This window comes from Triturus cristatus, chromosome 10, assembly GCF_964204655.1.
Source record: "Triturus cristatus chromosome 10, aTriCri1.1, whole genome shotgun sequence".
Taxonomy (NCBI): domain Eukaryota; kingdom Metazoa; phylum Chordata; class Amphibia; order Caudata; family Salamandridae; genus Triturus; species Triturus cristatus.
In genome coordinates, this window is record NC_140593.1 from 796,921,145 (window position 1) to 796,940,418 (window position 19,274).

The following is a 19,274-nucleotide window of genomic DNA, read 5'->3' on the forward strand; positions in this document are numbered from 1 at the left end:
GGCATCATCAGAACTAAACAGTCTCTTAAGAGGACGTTCTGGTGGCCCGGATTAGACATTTTTGTTGAACGAATGGTTAGAGAATGCGTCCATTGTGCAAATGCTTACAAGTCCTTGAAGACTTTAAAACCTGTTATGCAAGGACATAATATTCCAAATGGCCCTTGGGAGTGCATTGCTATGGACATTATGGGTCCTATTGGTTCATTGACCAAATACATTGTAGCTGCCATTGACTTGTTTTCTAAATGGCCTGTTGTAAAAGTAGTCGATAAGGTTAATACTGACACTGTTTTGCTATTTTTAGAAGTGTTCACAGAGGAAGGTTTGCATATACGTGTAATTACTGACAATGGTGTAAAGTTTGTATCTAATAAGGCGAAGGAATACTTCAGAAAAAGTGGTGTTATTCATTGCACCACTTCACTATATAATCCAAGTGGCAATGGAATAATTGAAAGGTTCAACAGAGTACTTAAAGCTGCTATTCAAATGGTTGGTGTTGGCGATAGTAAGTGGGAGTGCCAAGTAATGAAGACCATGTGGAAGTACAGGGTCAATCCCAATGACATGACTCAGTGTACTCCTTTTGAGATCATGAGAGGCAGATTACCAAGAACTAAAGTCTATCCTTCTTGGCTTATTTCATCCACCAAATGCCGCATAGATCTTGATAAAGTGACGAAGAGATTAGAGAAATCCCATTTTGTGAACAAGCACAGATTTAACCTTAGTAGAAGAATTAAATCAAACTCTAACGTAAAAGTAGGAATGTTCGTGAAACCATGGAAAGCACCTAAAGGTGAAAGTCAGTTCATGGGTCCCTTTGTTGTTAGTGAAGTTTTGAGGAATACTGTTAGACTTTCTAATGGTAAGGTGTGGAATTTGAACAAAATTGCTGTGCTTAAAGGTGACAGAAAATTATACAATGAGGTTCATTCTTCTCCTACAAGGAGTCAGGTCTTGGAAGATATCCCTGAAGAGTGTGGGGTAGATAATTACAACAATGGTAGTATTGATAGTAGCGATACTTCACGTCAGAACAATTGTGATGAAGTTGTGCTACCCTCCAACTCTTCTGGTTCTGATGTCGGTCAAAACAATACAAATTTTCCTGAGACTAAACGTTTACGTAAAAAACCTACATGGTTATCTGATTTTGTAACTCTTATCAAAAAAAAGATATACCCATAATTTTTTTTATTTATTTATTTTTGGGTTTTTTTTGGTAGTTTTTTTTTGTTGTGTTTTCCTTTGTTTGAGGGAGGAAGATGTGTTATGTATAATGTGGTGGGCAGCACAAAAGCAAACATGTACAAATGTAAACATGTTGTGAGCACGGTCCTTGGTCAGACTCTATGGATGTTCTAGAGTCTGGGTCCGTGCTGTGGGAGTTCTTAGAAGGCAGTTGCTAACCCGCCTGAGCTGTATGTGGATGTGTTCTGGTGGTGCTGCATACTACAATAAATCTTCATGCTGATTTACTTCATTGGATCCTGGATTTATTCACAACAATAATGTCCAATCTGCATAGATTATCAGGGGGTTTCAACGTAAAAAAATGCCGTGAAGCACTGCACTCGCACCAACTTTTGGTACAAAGTCATGTACTCCCGAAAGTTGATTGACACTATTGTTTGTTCAGCTTTGCGTTATATAACAATGCTTTGCATCACCCTACCGCATATGTTAAATCTTAGTACGTTTTTCATTTATCTATGTCATGTTGTATAGTGGGCACATGGCCCAAAGATGCTATAACGCTTTACAATGGCATATGAAAGAATATAGGAAGCAATCATTAGGAACAAAGGGAGCTAAGTTACAGCGTATGTCTTGGCTCCACTATCTGTTACCTTGTATAACTTATGTAAGTTTTAAGTCCCATGATGGGCATCAACTATATGTTGTATTTATACCTAAGTAACGGGCTATACTGGCCATTTAAGACCCGCTCCACAGTTATAGGCCTGAGCCGAAGGCGAGGGTCTTTGGCAAGGGAGCAAGACTTTAATGGCCGGTATAGCCCAGCTACGAAGGGCTATAAGGCTATTAGAACATTCTGCCACTAGAGGGCAGAATGTTCTAACAAATAAAACAAAGGCCTCTCGGAGCCTGGGGGGATTTAAATCCCCTCAGGCTCCGAGAAGCCTCTGTTCACAGCAACAGCTGTGAACAAACACTACGTGGAATGTTGCTCTTTGGGCTTTTCACAGGCCCGTAGAAGCACGGAGCACTCCATTGTATTCAGTAGAGTGCTCCACATTCCACTATTCTAATAGTTGTTCAGATATCTATTGTGTAGCACACCAACACCTGTAATGCCTCACCCACAACAAAAAGCATGCTAAATAAAGTGCTTGAGAGCTATGGTGAGCAAAGTGAAACTGAAATAATAGTTATTGCAATGATGTCAACTTACCTGATGGATAAGGAGGGTAAGGCCCTTGTTGCTGCATCTATGTAAAGTTGCTCTGTCAATTCAGCCCACTATACCTGCAACGCAAAATATTGTACATAAGTTTTAATGCATTTTCTAGTTTGCCTTTCAAAGTAAAATTCAATTTTTCAGTTGATCAACTGGCTGAAATGTAGAATCTCTTCATATTCCTCAGACAGTACACTAACTGTAGCTAAACAGATGGCTGTTTGTCCAACTTAATTATATCTTATCTTTTGCACTTAACAAGGCTTTTTTACCACAAGTGATGACCTAGTTTGGTCTCAAACCAATACTTTTTGATTATTTTATTACACAGCATGTGCACATGCAGTTGACAAATAAATATATATTTATATGAGATATTCCAATTTTTAAAAGAACATTGGGCCTGATTGTGATGGTGGTGGGATCGCCACCGTCAGCCTGTCAGTGGCCGCCATCAGACTGTGGAGGTGCACCTGTTACATTACAATGGTGGGAGGATGGTTGGCAGTCAGTTGGAGAGACCAACCACCATGCATCCGACGGGCTCTGCGTTGGAGGGACTTGAATCTCTACAACAGTGGCGGTGCCTGATCAGGCACCGCCGAAAGGATTACAATGTCTTTTTCCGCTGACGGTTGCATGGTGGTTAACCTGCCATGTAAAGGCAGGCAGAAAGGTACTAGCTAGTGGGCTCCACTTCCTCTCAGCCTTAGGTTCTGCAGGGCACCTATGGTGCCCCCCCTACATATCGCTGCACCATGTGGCAGGCACCACATGGTGCCTGCAACATAGTGCAGAGATATGCAAAATGTGTATTTTTTGTACTGCAGCATGTGCTTGCAGCCCGCAGCGCACACCCCAATACAAAACATACCATTGAGACCACCTTGCAGGTGGTCGCATCCTAATCCCTATGACGGACCGTCGACAGCCAGTCGGGCAGTCCCATTTCTGAAAGGATGGTGGTCGGACAAAAGTCCGACCACCATCATGATGAGGACCATTGTTTGCGAATCTAAATGTTGATGATACTCAGAGTTCTTATAACTGTACCTATGACCTCAAAGGCGCATTATTACTAAGTAAAATATGCAAAAACATTATCTGATCTGGCCCGTTTCGCACTCAGTCCTTCTTAACATGATGCAATTACATCAAGAGCTATTTATTTCAGCCTCCAAATCAGGCGTTGCTATTGGCTGCTCCAAGCAATTAACTATTCAAGGTTGCTATGTAAACTTGAATCTGATCATTCAGTTCCTTTCATGCAATGCCATTTCCGCCATGGGATCTGTCCATTCTTCTATTGTAGGGGGTTGTTTCGTTTTCCTGTGCCGCAGGAGGCGTATTTTGGGTTCTGCTAATTCTGATTCTAACCATCGCTTCTTGTGATTGGGTATCCCTGTAATGTCATGAGAGTTATAAACCAAGGTAAGTTCCAGCGAAGGTTTGAGTGCCAAGTTACAAGTATCTCGTAAATACTCCATACAGGAGTTCGGAAACTTTGTAGGATTCTGGTCTGAAATATCAATTCCCATGTAGGTAAGAGAAAGTCACAAGCATATATATTGTGCCATACTCTAATATTAAAAATCAGTTCCATCGACTCTGTAATTTTGGTTGTGTTCACTTCCACATGTAAGGCATTTTTGAGACTGTTAATAACTTTGGCTCCATTTCTCAAATCTGGATGGCGTTTTCCATTGTTTGCCTATGTCCATCTCTGATATTATTTATTCAAGCAATCAAAGAACTTTATTTTCGATCATTATAGATCATAAAAGTACACCATAGAATGAACACTTACAAACATGAATATAAAAAAACATAAAACATTAAAAATACTCATTCATGGGAAGTAACAATAGCAGCACAGTAAAACGATAAAAATTGCATCATTAATGTGACCAGAGAAATTCATCATAAAATACTATTAAGAAAAACAATATACACATAAAATAGTACAAAACACACGATCCAGATTTAGCAAAATCCTGCAGTATGGCGCAGCCGAAGGACTGTCATGGGAACACTTGGCACGCCTGATCCACATTCCATTTAAAACTTGGCTGTACAGAATACGATCATATGAGATGTATTTGTCTGCATTATTCTATACGCCTCCTCATTACTCACTCCCAGATTTCTACATAGTGGGGCTATCCATTTGTGTCAAGACTGATTGTACAAGGGGCAAAAATAGAACATGCTCAAGTGACTCAGGTACCCCTTGGCAACAAGTACAATGTCTATTGACCCTTTACTCCATTTACGTTTAAAATTATTTACGGGTAGGCAGCCATACCTAAAATGCAGGTATATTTTTTATTAAGTTTTATCAAAATTACTGATGATGTGGTGCAAAATTATTGGGCAGATTCAAAAGTTGTGTTTCCTATGCAAAATAGCATTGGAATGTTTGCAGAAGTGTCCCACTTGAAAAAGGTCTGGACAAACTTGGCATGAAGAGAGGGTTTGGTACAACAGAATTCGTTTCTGTGACTTGGTAGGAATCTGTGCAATATTTCTAAAAATGTTAAGGGAAGATAATATAGCATTATTTCACTCGTTTATTTCACAATTAATTGCAGAATCACATATTCAAATTAAAAACCATCTTTGATTGCCCGAGATTCAGAACAACAGGACATCTATTCGAAAATTCTAGAAACACAAATATTGGTTCAAGAATCACAGCAATCTAATTGGTTGAGACAGTCAGTTTGTTTTTGCTTTAGAAAATGGTTCTAAAAAATATTCATAGGAAGCATTTCTTGGAATATTGAGGGTGAGGGGCTGGAGCAGGTGTCTACTTCGTAACCCAAGGAAAGATCATACCACACCTAAAAAGTTGAGAAATAGATCTTACACCGTCAAAACGTTTTAAAAAGATGCAGATTAGTAATTCAGTTATGTCAATCCTCAGACTAGTAGCGAACAGCACACTATTGGACAAGGGGATGTAGGGACCAGGTATGGTGTGGTACCAGAATATTTTCAAGATATCGCCTGACATAAATATTCTATCCTAAACATTGTCTACAAAAATATGGGCCACTGCAGTTCATGATACAAAATCTACAACCTATGGGACGAAACGTTTGTGACCGATATCTGGGACGTAATATTTTTCTTAAACACTATTTTTGTATATGTTAATCTGACACATAACTCCAGTAGATGCTCTTGAACTCCAGAGACAATCAATGGCCATAGAAAAAGGTCAGAAATAAAAATGCGGATTTGCAATTTGGGCTCTGTTGATTCTTAAACTGTCAGAGAAAAACAAAATAAAAGAGAGGATGTCAGGAAGGCCAAAATGCTACTTGCCAAACCACAGTAGATCAGGGCATAGCAATGAAGCCTGAAGTGGAGAGATGGGAGGGTGCATTGATGGGTGAGTTGGATAGTAAGTGATTGTGTGTAGCGAGTTTTTGCAAGAATGTAAGACTAGATGAACTGCAACGTGCATAAAGGAATGGAGGGGGCAAGTACAGTGTGTAGGGCCAAGGGATGTGTGAGGGCGGCAAGGACAGAAGGCGACCCAATAGCAGAGTGGGGTATGGATGTGTTGGTGGGGCTGGGAGAAACCATGCAGCATGTGTTGTAGTGCTTATTGAAATTTGTGCTGCAGGCTGAATGCGCTCGAGATGCTTCATGAATAAATGTTGGGATGGGAAGTTGTCTGGGAGCAATATCGTTGTAGAGGAGATATGTGTGGGGTTAATGGCCTCTACAGTGGTGGTGATCACGTGGCAAGATGTAATATTGTTTGCATTTATGTATGTTCAAGCAGCGCAACTGTGTGTGTGAGAAGGTTGGACACGGTGTTGGTGGTTTGGCATTGAGGTTATGGTGGGAATACTATAGAACAGAAGCAGTGGTGAGGCTACACCAATGATAGATCAGTGTGGATGGCACTATGGTAGTCCTATGCTTAGAAACATTGCAAGTAGAACAGACATTTGAGGAGAGTAGATGCAGAGTGTCCCTGGTTGTTGTAGGGTGCTCCATACAGGAACTTCAGATAGAGTGGAAATTTCATTTAATTTGTAGGGGTACATCACAATCAGGCGTAGAGCGCACCCGCATATAATCATTCACTCTATTAACATGAAGTGTTAGGATTGTGAAATGCATTAACATAAATAAGTGATGTATTTTAGGCCATTGACAAGTAGCATGGAGAAGTAACATAGAAAATGAATGTAACAAGCAAAATGTTAACATGAAGAACTTGTGTTGTGAAGCTGATAATTTGTGTACTAAATGTGCTTATTAATTATGTAATTTCATACGTATGTTAATGCATTAGTTGACATTGTATTAATGTTATGTGGGTTTGTAGATCTTACATGGTGCATTTTTATGTTAGCTGAAATTTGTAGCCCTGAAATTCAAGTCCATGATGACTATAGCTTTACAATCAATAGCCGAATTTCATGTGTGCTGTGGAATCTATTCTTTCTCATGTTTGTATTGCATGTGAATAAGCACTCTCGTTAGATAGAATGATGTCTTTGTTTCACTATCTAGGCAAGGAGAGAAGAAGTTGCAATCGCATGGCTTGAATCGATAATGGAAGTTTCACACAGGAGAAGGTCTGGGAACCAAGGACAAATTGCTGCGAAGAAGGTACACCGTCAACATCATGGAAAAATACCTTCAGGACTGTACACAGAGTGGATGGCGTGATTCGAAATGCACAATGGGAGTGCTACCTGTGAAGAACTGGTTGTTGGAATTAGGGCTAGGGCCCCACTTTTTTCTTGCCTTCATAGAGAGAGTATTCTAGAACAAGCTCGGTCTTTGAAAATGGGAGCTTTATGCTACTTGACCCATTGATCATTGAAAGGCTTCTTAGGAAGACTCCACGAGGTGACACCTTTTATTCTTTCTGAAATGACTAATTAGGGATGTCACCTTAGGGTTAGAGCTAAGCCTGGACGGAGTTCACGAAGTTCTGCTATGTGGAACTCTGCAATGTGCAAATAAAACTCCTCCGTGCTTCGCGGAGCTCCTCAAGTGGCAGATGCGTTGGATAAATGCTGTTTGCAGTGATTTTCAGTGCCAGGTGCTTGTCTGCACTGTGCAATCATCACAAATGGCACCATGCACAGCATATGCGGGCGCTGCTTCCTTTCTGCCACTCGAGGTGAGATTTCTCAATGCGAACCGACAGTTTCTCAACTCGAGAGCTCGCAAGCAAACGCAACCACTCGCAATGAGAAATCCGACAGCCTGCGTTGAGAAATCTCACCGGGAGGTTGATTTTCCATGCTCACGCTTGCCAGTTTGATGTTGGCGATCACAAACGAGGAAAAATGTCACCAGGAGGTGGATTTTCCTCACTTGCGCTCGCCAACTTTTTTTTCGGAACTCCGCAAGCTCCGCGTAACACGGAGTGCGGAACTCTCTGCAAACTCAGCGAGCGGAGCAGAGTTCACCCTACAGACTTAGTTAGAGTAGGGCTAGATTTAATGATTTTTACTCATCAATCCTTGATGCAGGGAATTTAGGCTCATGCTTTTTGATTTTCTGTATTTTACTTCTTGAATTAATTATGCTGTTCATGCTGCACTGTCTAAATTGGATGTGCAGATTTGGCTTCATGCTAATACCTTTGTATTTCTATACCCCCTGTTGAGGTGTCTTTATTTCCAGTTATTTTTGGGGTTGTAATAAACTAACTCATTTGAAGGAGTTATCCATGGGTTTATATGTATTCAAGAGAATCATTGGTTAATTGATTGTTTCAACTTCTCTTCCCTGTACGATTTCATGCTGCAAAAAAGAACCATCGGAGTGTGACTCTAGAACAGGTATAGTACTTATGGGTCTGGGTCTTTCACTTCTCTTCACTTAAACTTGGGAACTACTCAGTGTTCTCTGTTTCTTTTTTGCATAATGTATGCAGCACTCTAATCCACAAAGGATATTGCTTTGATTTATACTAGGTGCTCCCTTGTGTCTGGACAAAGCTAAACGTCTCTGAAGAGCTATAATGATAGCGAAACATGTCTCAGGGCTTGCTTTTATTTATTTCAGGTGGACTTGTGGGATTTTTATCATTCCAGAGCTGCTATTACTGTCCTCCACTTCATTGATGACTACGGCGGTTCGTCCATAGAATCTGGAACTGGACTTGAGACTGCTTTGACTACAAGGTAACTGTCCTGCCAAGCCTAATTGGCCTCTTTGATCCACTGCCTGCTGGAGTTGGTCAGGCTAGAGTAGTCAAATACGACTTTATAAAACATTTCAAATGTTTTCAAAGTAACCACTAACCACGGAAGTTGCCAATGCTTGTTTGCAATTTTAGTGAAAAGTAGTGATTTTTTATTTGCCTAATAATGTATATCTCTGGAAGATTTTGTTCATTTTTGCTGTCTAAAAATTAATAAAAATAAAAGCAATTTTTATAAATTGGTGTTGGATTTTCTTTGTGGTGTGCTTCTTTCTTATTCATCTGTTTCGGTAGTTCTAAACACTTTGCACTTGATCCTTTGGTAAAGTCTAACTGCTCAAAGCCACAGCTACCCAGGGTTGAGTTAAGGTTTTACAATCAAGCCTGACTAGGCCCAAGATAGATGCACAAGTTTATTACATCTTGAAGTCACCCAACCACACCATATCATAAACTACTTCCCTTACACATGCTATTCCTGATTTCCTTCTCTTGCTAATTTTATTGCAAGCTTTATAAGGTAACCTCTATATTGACCATGTTCTTAAGTTTCAGTTCCTATGTGCAAATCAGCTTTTATCTCATATCATTCCCGATCCCATTTTTCGTCTTGTGTGATATGATATCAGGTATGCATAAACCAGAAGTGTGTAACCTGACACAACACTTAGAGGCAAATTTACAAGAGAAATGGCAGAGCGTGGCGTTAGCCTCTTTGGCTTAATGCTATGCTCCGCCACTTCTGAAACGCAGGGCTGCACCATATTTACAAGAATATGGTGCAGCCCTGTGTTTCCCCCTGTGCTGGTGCTAATTTAGCAGCCTAGTGCCAACGCAGGCACCCTTGCACCATTGTACAAGGGTGTCTGCATTGCAGGGCATGATTGTTTATGCGCAGTAAGGTGTCCCTTCCTGCGCATAAACAATCCGTAATGGCGCTTTGTAACTTCTGTGTCTGCTGCTCAATGCAGCTCACATAAAGTTGCAAAACGTCATTTATTTTCCATGATTGTTTATGTGCAGGAAGGGACACCTTTCTGCACATAAACAATCAATTGCCTTTTGCTGTTTCTATGTGTGCTATACGGCACACATGGAAACATCAAAAACGAGGAGAAATAAAGCATTTATTCTATTTCGTCTGTTTAAGGCCAGGTTTCCCCTGGTCTTAATTTTAACGCTGCCTCCTATTTACGCCACCCTTGTAGAAAGGGGGCAGCGTCAAAATCAGTAGGTGTTGCGGTGGAATGCCCACCACAACACCCATTGCCCGCCCCTTTCAAGCTAAGTATAGTGTGAAAGGATAACTTATTTGAAGGCAGCGATAAGCCACATTAAGTGGCTTAACATTGCCTTGTAAATAAGGCGAAGCCCCTATCGCCACCACAACGTATGGATGTTTTGGTGGTGATAGGGGTTCATAAATATGCCCCAAAGATGCTATCATATATTTCATTATAATCCCTCATATCATTTGCACCACAGAGGAAGATCACAATATGTGTTGAAGATATGCAAGGTACCCAGCACATGAAAGGTAATTCCATGAGTGACCACATGCAACTTTATGTATTCATTAGGAGGATATGAAATTTAGATGTAATACTCTAAAACTCAAATCAAGCATCCGTTGACTTTAATGCACAATCACCCTTCCCACTATAGTGCATCTGATTTTGCTTGATCTAGAACTTTGTGGACTTTACCCCTTGTAAATAAAAGTAAAGTGCCTATGCTCCTGCTTTAAACATGGTTAAATCGGCTTAACCCAGATTTATATATTTAATTTGCCTTGTATGTGGTGAAGAAAATGCACATAATGCCCAGAAGTTAAATGCAACCTGTGGACTGTAACACCTATTCTGCCTTCCACGGAATGGGCCTGTAAAACTTGGCTTCAGTCCTACCATGTGTAACCTGGCTGCATCAGCCTACACACATGCTGTCAGGTCTGTTAAAATAACCTTTTTTGACAGCTGTGAAACCCTGCCTTTAAATATTATTATGTCACCGGTAAGTACCCCTAGTTGTCACAAGGTAAGGCTAATATTTAAAAGTGGAAAATGAGGAAAATTAGAGTTGGCATGATCCTTAATTGACTTGCTCCCCAAAAGCTTTTTTCACTGGCAGGTCTGTACATGAATCATAGAAGATATCAATGTACAGATTAGAAACTTTAAACTGTAACGTTTGACATGAAATGGATACAAATCCATCCAAAGACTATTTTAAAATGTAAAAAAAAGGTAAAGTCAGGTTTTTATTAACAATTTAGTACAAGTAACTTCAAGAAAGCTACATTTTACCTGCTTGAACCTCCAGTAGGCTAATTTGGTTTTGCTGGTCTGCCAGTGTTTGACTTAATGAGGTATGGACACTGTTCCTGGAGCAGAAACTATGGCTTGAGTGTGAGGAGATGTTTATTCTTCCCCATGCATGAAGACCAGCTAGGGTGGATGCAAGAAATTGATTACGTCATGAAGGGCCTCCCCTTTTCATAAGAAAATTTAAGGTGAGACCTGAGGAAGGCAAGCCTTTATTTCTATCAACCAGGCTGGCTTCAAACCCAGCAGGAGGGAAGCTATCTCAGAACCAGTTTTGAGTGATCACAAATGACGGGGCTACTCATATCCATGGGCACACCTCTGAAAGGGCACACAGGTTCAGCATAAGAGTAAAGGGGTTTCTCCATCTTGGGCTTTAGGAATAAAGTGCACTGTGAGATTGTTTGCAGTCTGGCAAAAGGAATTGCTGAAAAAGATGGTAAGGTTTTCCGTGGGAACTTTTACCCCATTGGTGTGGGAGGAACAAGGACCCACCCTAACCACTAGCTTTTGCCAACCATAAATGTAGCTCCCCAAGGCACACTCCTCAGAACACTTTGTGGAAGTACAGAAGATCGGAAGAGGACTGAATCCTGCTTGCTGTAGCCTGCGAGGAGCTCTGAAGGACTGGACCTGCTCCCTCCCATACCCAGGAAAAAGAAGTAGATTCCAGGGGTCAGTGAGCGGACCATATGTGTAGCTATAGGAGCTCAAAAAGCTGATAAATGCTCATTCACAACTGAACCTGCATGATGCCTTTACTGAGACAAAGCCCTGAAGTCTTAGGATCCTATCTGAAGGCTGGAAGACTTCGGTGAAAAGCTGAGGAAAGAGGGGCTTACCAATGCAAATTCTTGGAAATTGCAAAATTCTGACTTCCAGCCCCGAAGAAATAAGTCCAATCACCAGTGCTGATCTGACAAAAGCGTACCTTCGTTGGGCTGAAGAAACAGATTCGTCACACTTTGAGCTGCTCTGCAGCAGCAAACCTGTTTCTGCTGCCCTTGGCGAGGAGTTATGTGATTCCATGGTGCCCTCTTTGGAAACATCCTGCCGTCTTGTCCCACTGGAGAAATACAACCTCCCTTTCCCCTGGTCTTAATTTTAACCCTGCCTCCTATTTACGCCACCCTTGTAGATAGGGGGCAGCGTCAAAATCAGTAGGTGTTGCAGTGGAATGCCCACCACAACACCCATTGCCCACCCCTTTCAAGCTAAGTATAGTGTGAAAGGATAACTTATTTGAAGGTAGTGATAAGCCACGTTAAGTGGCTTAACATTGCCTTGTAAATAAGTCGAAGCCCCTATCGCCACCACAACGTATGGAAAAAGTGATGTTTTGGTGGTGATAGGGGTTCATAAATATGCCCCAAAGATGCTATCAGATATTTCATTATAATCCCTCATATCACTTGCACCACAGAGGAAGATCACAATATGTGTTGAAGATATGCAAGGTACCCAGCACATGAAAGGTAATTCCATGAGTGACCACATGCAACTTTATGTATTCATTAGGAGGATATGAAATTTAGATGTAATACTCTAAAACTCAAATCAAGCATCCGTTGACTTTAATGCACAATCACCCTTCCCACTATAGTGCATCTGGTTTTGCTCGATCTAGAACTTTGTGGACTTTACCCCTTGTAAAGAAAAGTAAAGTGCTTATGCTCCTGCTTTAAACATGGTTAAATCGGCTTAACCCAGATTTATATATTTAATTTGCCTTGTATGTGGTGAAGACAATGCACATAATGCCCAGAAGTTAAATGCAACCTGTGGACTGTAACACCTATCCTGCCTTCCACGGAATGGGCCTGTAAAACTTGGCTTCAGTCCTACCATGTGTAACCTGGCTGCATCAGCCTACACACATGCTGTCAGGTCTGTTAAAATAACCTTTTTTGACAGCTGTGAAACCCTGCCTTTAAATATTATTATGCCACCAGTAAGTACCCCTAGTTGTCACAAGGTAAGGCTAATATTTAAAAGTGGAAAATGAGGAAAATTAGAGTTGGCATGATCCTTAATTGACTTGCTCCCCAAAAGCTTTTTTCAATGGCAGGTCTGTACATGAATCATAGAAGATATCAATGTACAGATTAGAAACTTTAAACTGTAACGTTTGACATGAACTGGATACAAATCCATCCAAAGACTATCTTAAAATGTAAAAAAAAAGGTAAAGTCAGGTTTTTAATAACAATTTAGTAAAAGTAACTTCAAGAAAGCTACATTTTACCTGCTTGAACCTCCAGTAGGCTAATTTGGTTTTGCTGGTCTGCCAGTGTTTGACTTAATGAGGTATGGACACTGTTCCTGGAGCAGAAACTATGGCTTGAGTGTGAGGAGTTGTTTATTCTTCCCCATGCATGAAGACCAGCTAGGGTGGATGCAAGAAATTAATTACGTCATGAAGGGCCTCCCCTTTTCATAAGAACATTTAAGGTGAGACCTGAGGAAGGCAAGCCTTTATTTCTACCAACCAGGCTGGCTTCAAACCCAGCAGGAGGGAAGCTATCTCAGAACCAGTTTTGAGTGATCACAAATGACGGGGCTACTCATTTCCATGGGCACACCTCTGGAAGGGCACACAGGTTCAGCATAAGAGTAAAGGGGTTTCTCCATCTTGGGCTTTAGGAATAAGGTGCACTGTGGGATTGTCTGCAGTCTGGCAAAAGGAATTGCTGAAAAAGATGGTAAGGTTTTCCGTGGGAACTTTTACCCCATTGGTGTGGGAGGAACAAGGACCCACCCTAACCACTAGCTTTTGCCAACCATAAATGTAGCTCCCCAAGGCACACTCCTCAGAACACTTTGTGGAAGTACAGAAGATCGGAAGAGGACTGAATCCTGCTTGCTGTAGCCTGCGAGGAGCTCTGAAGGACTGGACCTGCTCCCTCCCATACCCAGGAAAAAGAAGTAGATTCCAGGGATAGTGGGCGGACCATCTGTGTAGCTATAAGAGCTCAAAAAGCTGATAAATGCTCATTCACAACTGAACCTGCATGATGCCTTTACTGAGACAAAGCCCTGAAGTCTTAAGATCCCATCTGAAGGCTGGGAGACTTAGGTGAAAAGCTGAGGAAAGAGGGGCTTACCAATGCAAATTTTTGGAAATTGCAAAATTATGACTACCAGCCCCGAAGAAATAAGTCCAATCACAAGTGCTGATCTGACAAAAGCGTACCTTCGTTGGGCTGCAGAAACAGATTTGTCACACTTTGAGCTGCTCTGCAGCAGCAAACCTGTTTCTGCTGCCCTTGGCAAGGAGTTATGTGATTCCATGGTGCCCTCTTTGGAAACATCCTGCCGTCTTGTCCCACTGGAGAAATCCAAGCTCCCTATCAGAAACTAACTCCCAAGGATGTAACTCTTGAGACAGAGAAGGCACCAAAGGGATCCAACTGACATGACAAGCAATCTGGGTACAAATTTGACTTTTCCTCCCAAAATCAATGGCTTCAGCGAGACCTCGCTCAAGATCTATATGACTTTGGTGAATCCTTCCCAGATACAGCCTGCTGACTCGGCCTGCTGAGATATTCTAACTTCTATTCTGCAGACTAAGTTTGAAGGTGAAATATTTGACCGGACCATCACACTTTATGTATCACAACACATGATCCATTGCAGTCGAAGTAGGTCATTGTTCAGGTCACCATGCTCATTGACTATCACTGGCACTTAGCGATTTTTAGATCCACAAATTTCACTTAAAACTTTAAAAACTCATATTCCTGTTCCCCTTATTGGATTTTTGTCACTTTGGAGTCAATTTGTTTATTAAAATGTACTCTATTTTTCTAATTCAGTTTGGGATTTTTATTGTTTAGCTGTTTGCATTTATTACTGTTTTGCTACTGCATAAACACTTTACTAATTGCCCTCAGTTAAGCCTGTCTGATCTGTGCCACAGCTACCAGGGGGTTGAAGACAAGTTTATTTAGTAACTTATGGGGTTCACCCTGACAGGACAGTGCTAATTTTCCTTTAGGCGGCATCCAACTACCACAAATAATAATCCAGGTTCTTACATCCCACATTTTTGTTTCATTGCCAGAGATTTGCTATGATGATTAGCAATTTAAAAACATTCGGGCACATGCATCATGCTAGGATTTTGCGAGTCCTTAATTGCGAATATTAAGGAACCCAAATTAAGGACTTGCAAAATCCTATGCATGTAGGAATCGCTATAATAATAACGATTCCTACACATTCCTTATTTGCGACTCGCAAATAGAGAGTCGCAAATAAGGAATAGCTTCCTATTCATTCCCATGGGCCTGTAGGTCCATAGGAATGAATGGGAAATTGCAAGCGCAATTTGTGAGTACCAATTGGTACTCGCAAATTGCTCATGCAATTTCAAGGGTGCAAGGGTGTCAAAAGGACACCCTGTTGCAACCCTGAAATTGATCTGTGCACAAATGTTGCGCACACACATGTCCCAAGGACATGTATGTGTGTAACCTACAACTTTGAAAAATGCACTTCAGTGCATTTTTCAAAGTTTTTGCAAATTACCATGAAGTTCAACTTCATGGTAATTTGCGCCCCCTAGTAGCGAAATCGCTACTTCAAAGTGGTTCTTGCAATGCATTTAAGGAATCGCAAAATGCGATTCCTTAAATGCAATCGCAATTTGAGAACTCGCAATTAATTGCGAATTCTCAAATTGTGAGGGCCATGACCTTTAATGCATCGCAAAAACTAATTTTGCGATCGCAAACGGCCCATTTTCGCGAATCGCACCGTTTGCGATCGCAAAAAGCTTGGATGCATGTGCCAGCAGTCCGGTAGCAGTACATAACAGAATTGTTTTCCACTAAGGGATCCCAAATGACATCAAATAGACATTGAGAGTGAACCTTGGGCTGCCCATATTTAACTTTGGCAACCCTAAGTGTAATACGTTACCTTCCTGACTGCCCAACTGCCCATCTACAATTTTATGTTATGATTGTATACCAGAATATCGTTGTGCCCTAAATATTTTTTGCAAAATTATCACTGTATTCAGGGTAGATTTTCTATTGTAAACAACAATTACGCAATACTTTTGCGGCAAAATTTAGAGCACCATTTTTCTGTCAGACAGCATTTTGGTGATGGCCTGTTTCATGGATGGACCACCACAATCCACTTCCTCTTTTTAGATTAGCAGCCAAAGGGTAGATGAGTGTTAGGGGATTCATGGACACCATGGTTCTACCTGCCACAGCACTACCCTCAGTCTGTACATAACGACTTAAATGCACTTGATTTTTCAGGCATCACAAACCCATAGATGTGTGAAAATTGGTTCCTTTCTCCACACAAGAGTCAGTCACCAAACGGTACATTTCCACCTCTTGAATCTTCCTTCTGCTCCTCACCAGACCTTTCGCTGACAGAGCAGGCAGTGGGTTGTTGTGCAAGATTTTCACCTGCATTCCTCTTAGACCTTCAGGTCTGCAGAGACCCGGGAGTGGAAGGAGAAGGTTGGCGAGGCAGCTGCCAGGAACTGACATTTCTCCACTATCCTTAGGTCTCAGGAGTATATCACTGTTCCCAGAGCACTGACTTTGTTTGAGTGCAGTGTTTTGTTACTGGTCTATCAGAGCAGTGAAACACAAAGTTAATTTGGTCACTACTCTTACGTCAGAGCATTGAATAACCTTGCTTTGAATCCAGTTTTAGCAATAAAGGTTTCTAAACAGTAACTTCAAAATAGACCATTGTCAGAACTGGGGGTCTCTAGTTGGCAATGGCATACATCTTTGTCCAAATATGGACCCTTGCTTCTAGTCAGGGAAAGGGGGATACACTACTAGATAACCTCTGCTCACCCTCTTGGTAGCTTGGCATGAGCAGACAGGCTTATCTCAGAGACAGTGTGTAAAGCATTTGTGAACACATACAGCAATACAGTGACAACACTACAGATGGACACCACACAGGTTATGTTATAAAAATAAGTCTTTTTTTATAGACTTAACACAAGACTCAAACGACAAAAATCCACAATACGGTACTCAAGATATGCTCAAAAATAGGTTATTCACTTAAGTTCAGTCTTTAGCAACAAATAAGTCCACCTGGAGTTATCACGATTTCGTGACAGGAGAAATCCCAAAGTACGGCTCCCACCGCGAGGTGAGCGGCTTCTGGCCAGGAGTCAAATGGACCTCCAAAGAACAGTACCTTGGAAAAGCGATGAAAAACAAAGACAGCTCACGGCGTTGGGGAGGTGCGGCTTCGTTGGTGCAGTGCGGCGTCGGTTCCTTACGACCCAGGGGAGGTGTAGACTCGGTCCCTTACTGCAGCGCAGGGGAGTTGAGACGATGGTTCCTTACTGCGTCGGGGAGGTGACGTCACGATGGCGCCAAAACCACAATTCCTTACGATGTTGCGTTGTCAATGGCTTCTTGTTCACTCACATCGATGATCGACTCCGCGATGACGATGTCGGCTTCGGAGTCGATGCGGCACAGCAGCCAGCATCAGGCCCATGGCACAAGTCGGAGCTGCGCTCATGGCTTCCGGTAGATTACGGCATTGCTCGCTGGCATCGATGTTGCGCTTTCCTCCTGTAGCAGCTAGAACTGCAGCTCTAGATGCAGGCAGACAGAAGGGGTGAAGTCTTGTATCCCTGAGACTTCAGGCAGGAGGCAAGCTCAAGTTCAAGCCCTAGGAGATCTTTTTCAAGATGATGAAAGCACACGCAGTCCTTTTCTTCTTTCTTTGGCAATAAAGCAACCACTGCAGGCCAACCCCAACAACACGCAGCATAGGGGCAGTCTCCTCCTTCAGTTCCACGGTTCTTCTCCTCAGCAAAGGGTCATCTTGATTTACAGAAGTGATCTAAAGTCCTGGGGTCTGGGTCCCCCTTTTTATAATAAGTATCAATGGGAGAGCGAGGAAAGGTACTGGAGCCAGTTCACTTCCCCTAGTATGTATGTGGAAATCAAATGGAACTAGCTCTGGAGTAGGTGCTCCTAGCGTTTGTATGTGTTGAGAGGAAAACACATTACGTTTTGAAAAAAGCCCTCACTCACCAACCTAGTTGGTGAAATGCTTCATCATAAGGCCACACTTAAGGTGCCGAGTGCACCTCGGGTGTGCTACGACGCCTGGATACAGCAAGGCGGGTATTGTAACGTGAGAGTGCAGTAATAGTGGGTGAGTGGATGTTAAAAGGACTGTCCTAGGTATTCCACTGGACAAAAAAATGACTATTTTAATATGTGGGCCCTTGGCAGTGGATAAAAACGAGAGGTGGATATTGCGGGAGATCTAAGGTAACTCCAGTATCCTAGTCAGTCAACATGTTTCAGCCATGCTCCCTTTATTGATATGGCTTTCTTCAGGACCTATGTGTAGTGCAAGGTGCGTGGTCTAAAAAAAATGTGTTTAGAAGACCAATTATGTGATGCACGTGCTAAGGTGTACTATAGGGTAGAGGAAATTTTCCTCTAACGGAACATTCCTGTGGAGAAAAAAGACAGTACAAACATACAAACAGTAACACATTTAAAATGTTGAAGTATTACACAGTGGTAGGTGTTTTGAGAAGCGGTGTGTCCGTGCTCTGTGCGGGTAATGGCGGAGTGAGTACGGAACGTGGCGTTGAGTGATAAGTTATAACTAACGCCTGAATCATATGCATTATCCAGTGATAATCAAAATTCGTAGTTAAATGTGCATAGAAAGTACATGAACAGGCATGGCAACATGGAAACTTACTCAGATCATTATTGAGAAATGCCCCATGAGTTCCATGTGGGGGCCCGACCAGTAGTCACACTCTATGTGACAGAGAGAAAAAGACAAAAATTGGTTTAAAAAGTAACTGCCTGCTCGGCGTAGTGCATCTGCCAGCAGCGGGCCTTTGAGAGAGTAAAGGTATAGAGAGGCCCCATGAGAGAGAATCCCACTTCCTTCATCAAGGTCTGGTGCCCTGCTTTGTAACTGCTGTGGCAGCCATGGAGCTCCGACGCTGACTTTGTGGAGCCGGGCAGATGCTTAAGTACTCAGCTTGTTGCCGGTGTTCGCGGGCTCATTAATTGGAGACCCGCCGTCGGCTGGTTGATTGAATACACGTGTCAGGATGCACGTATTCCTTTGCCGCATTCTGTTTGGAAAGTAAAGAGAAAAGCAAGACGCGCCCTCGCTAGAAATGTCGGCGCGTGTGTTTAGGAATTGGAAAGATATGATATGCCAGGTCTAAGCCCTTTTGCACCCATAAATCCTTTGTCTCTGAAGGTAGAGAGGCCTGTACCTAGTTCAAACGGATTCTGGGTGCATGCTGCCGGTGCTCAACTTCTTCCATTGAGAGTGTGGGCCA

General features: G+C 42.1%; 1 protein-coding gene across 1 annotated transcript in view; it reads right to left on the reverse strand.

Moving 5' to 3' along the window:
• Window positions 1-3,069, reverse strand: part of LOC146790012 (uncharacterized) — a 450,689-nt gene extending 447,620 nt beyond the window's left edge. Inside the window, exons 1-2 of the mRNA XM_085631249.1 lie at window positions 3,043-3,069; window positions 2,423-2,490 (exon numbers count right to left, since the gene is read on the reverse strand). Of these exons, the coding sequence (XP_085487375.1) occupies window positions 2,423-2,490; window positions 3,043-3,069 (95 nt within the window). The remainder of the gene's footprint in view (window positions 1-2,422; window positions 2,491-3,042) is intronic.
• Between the last annotated feature and the right edge of the window lie 16,205 nt (window positions 3,070-19,274).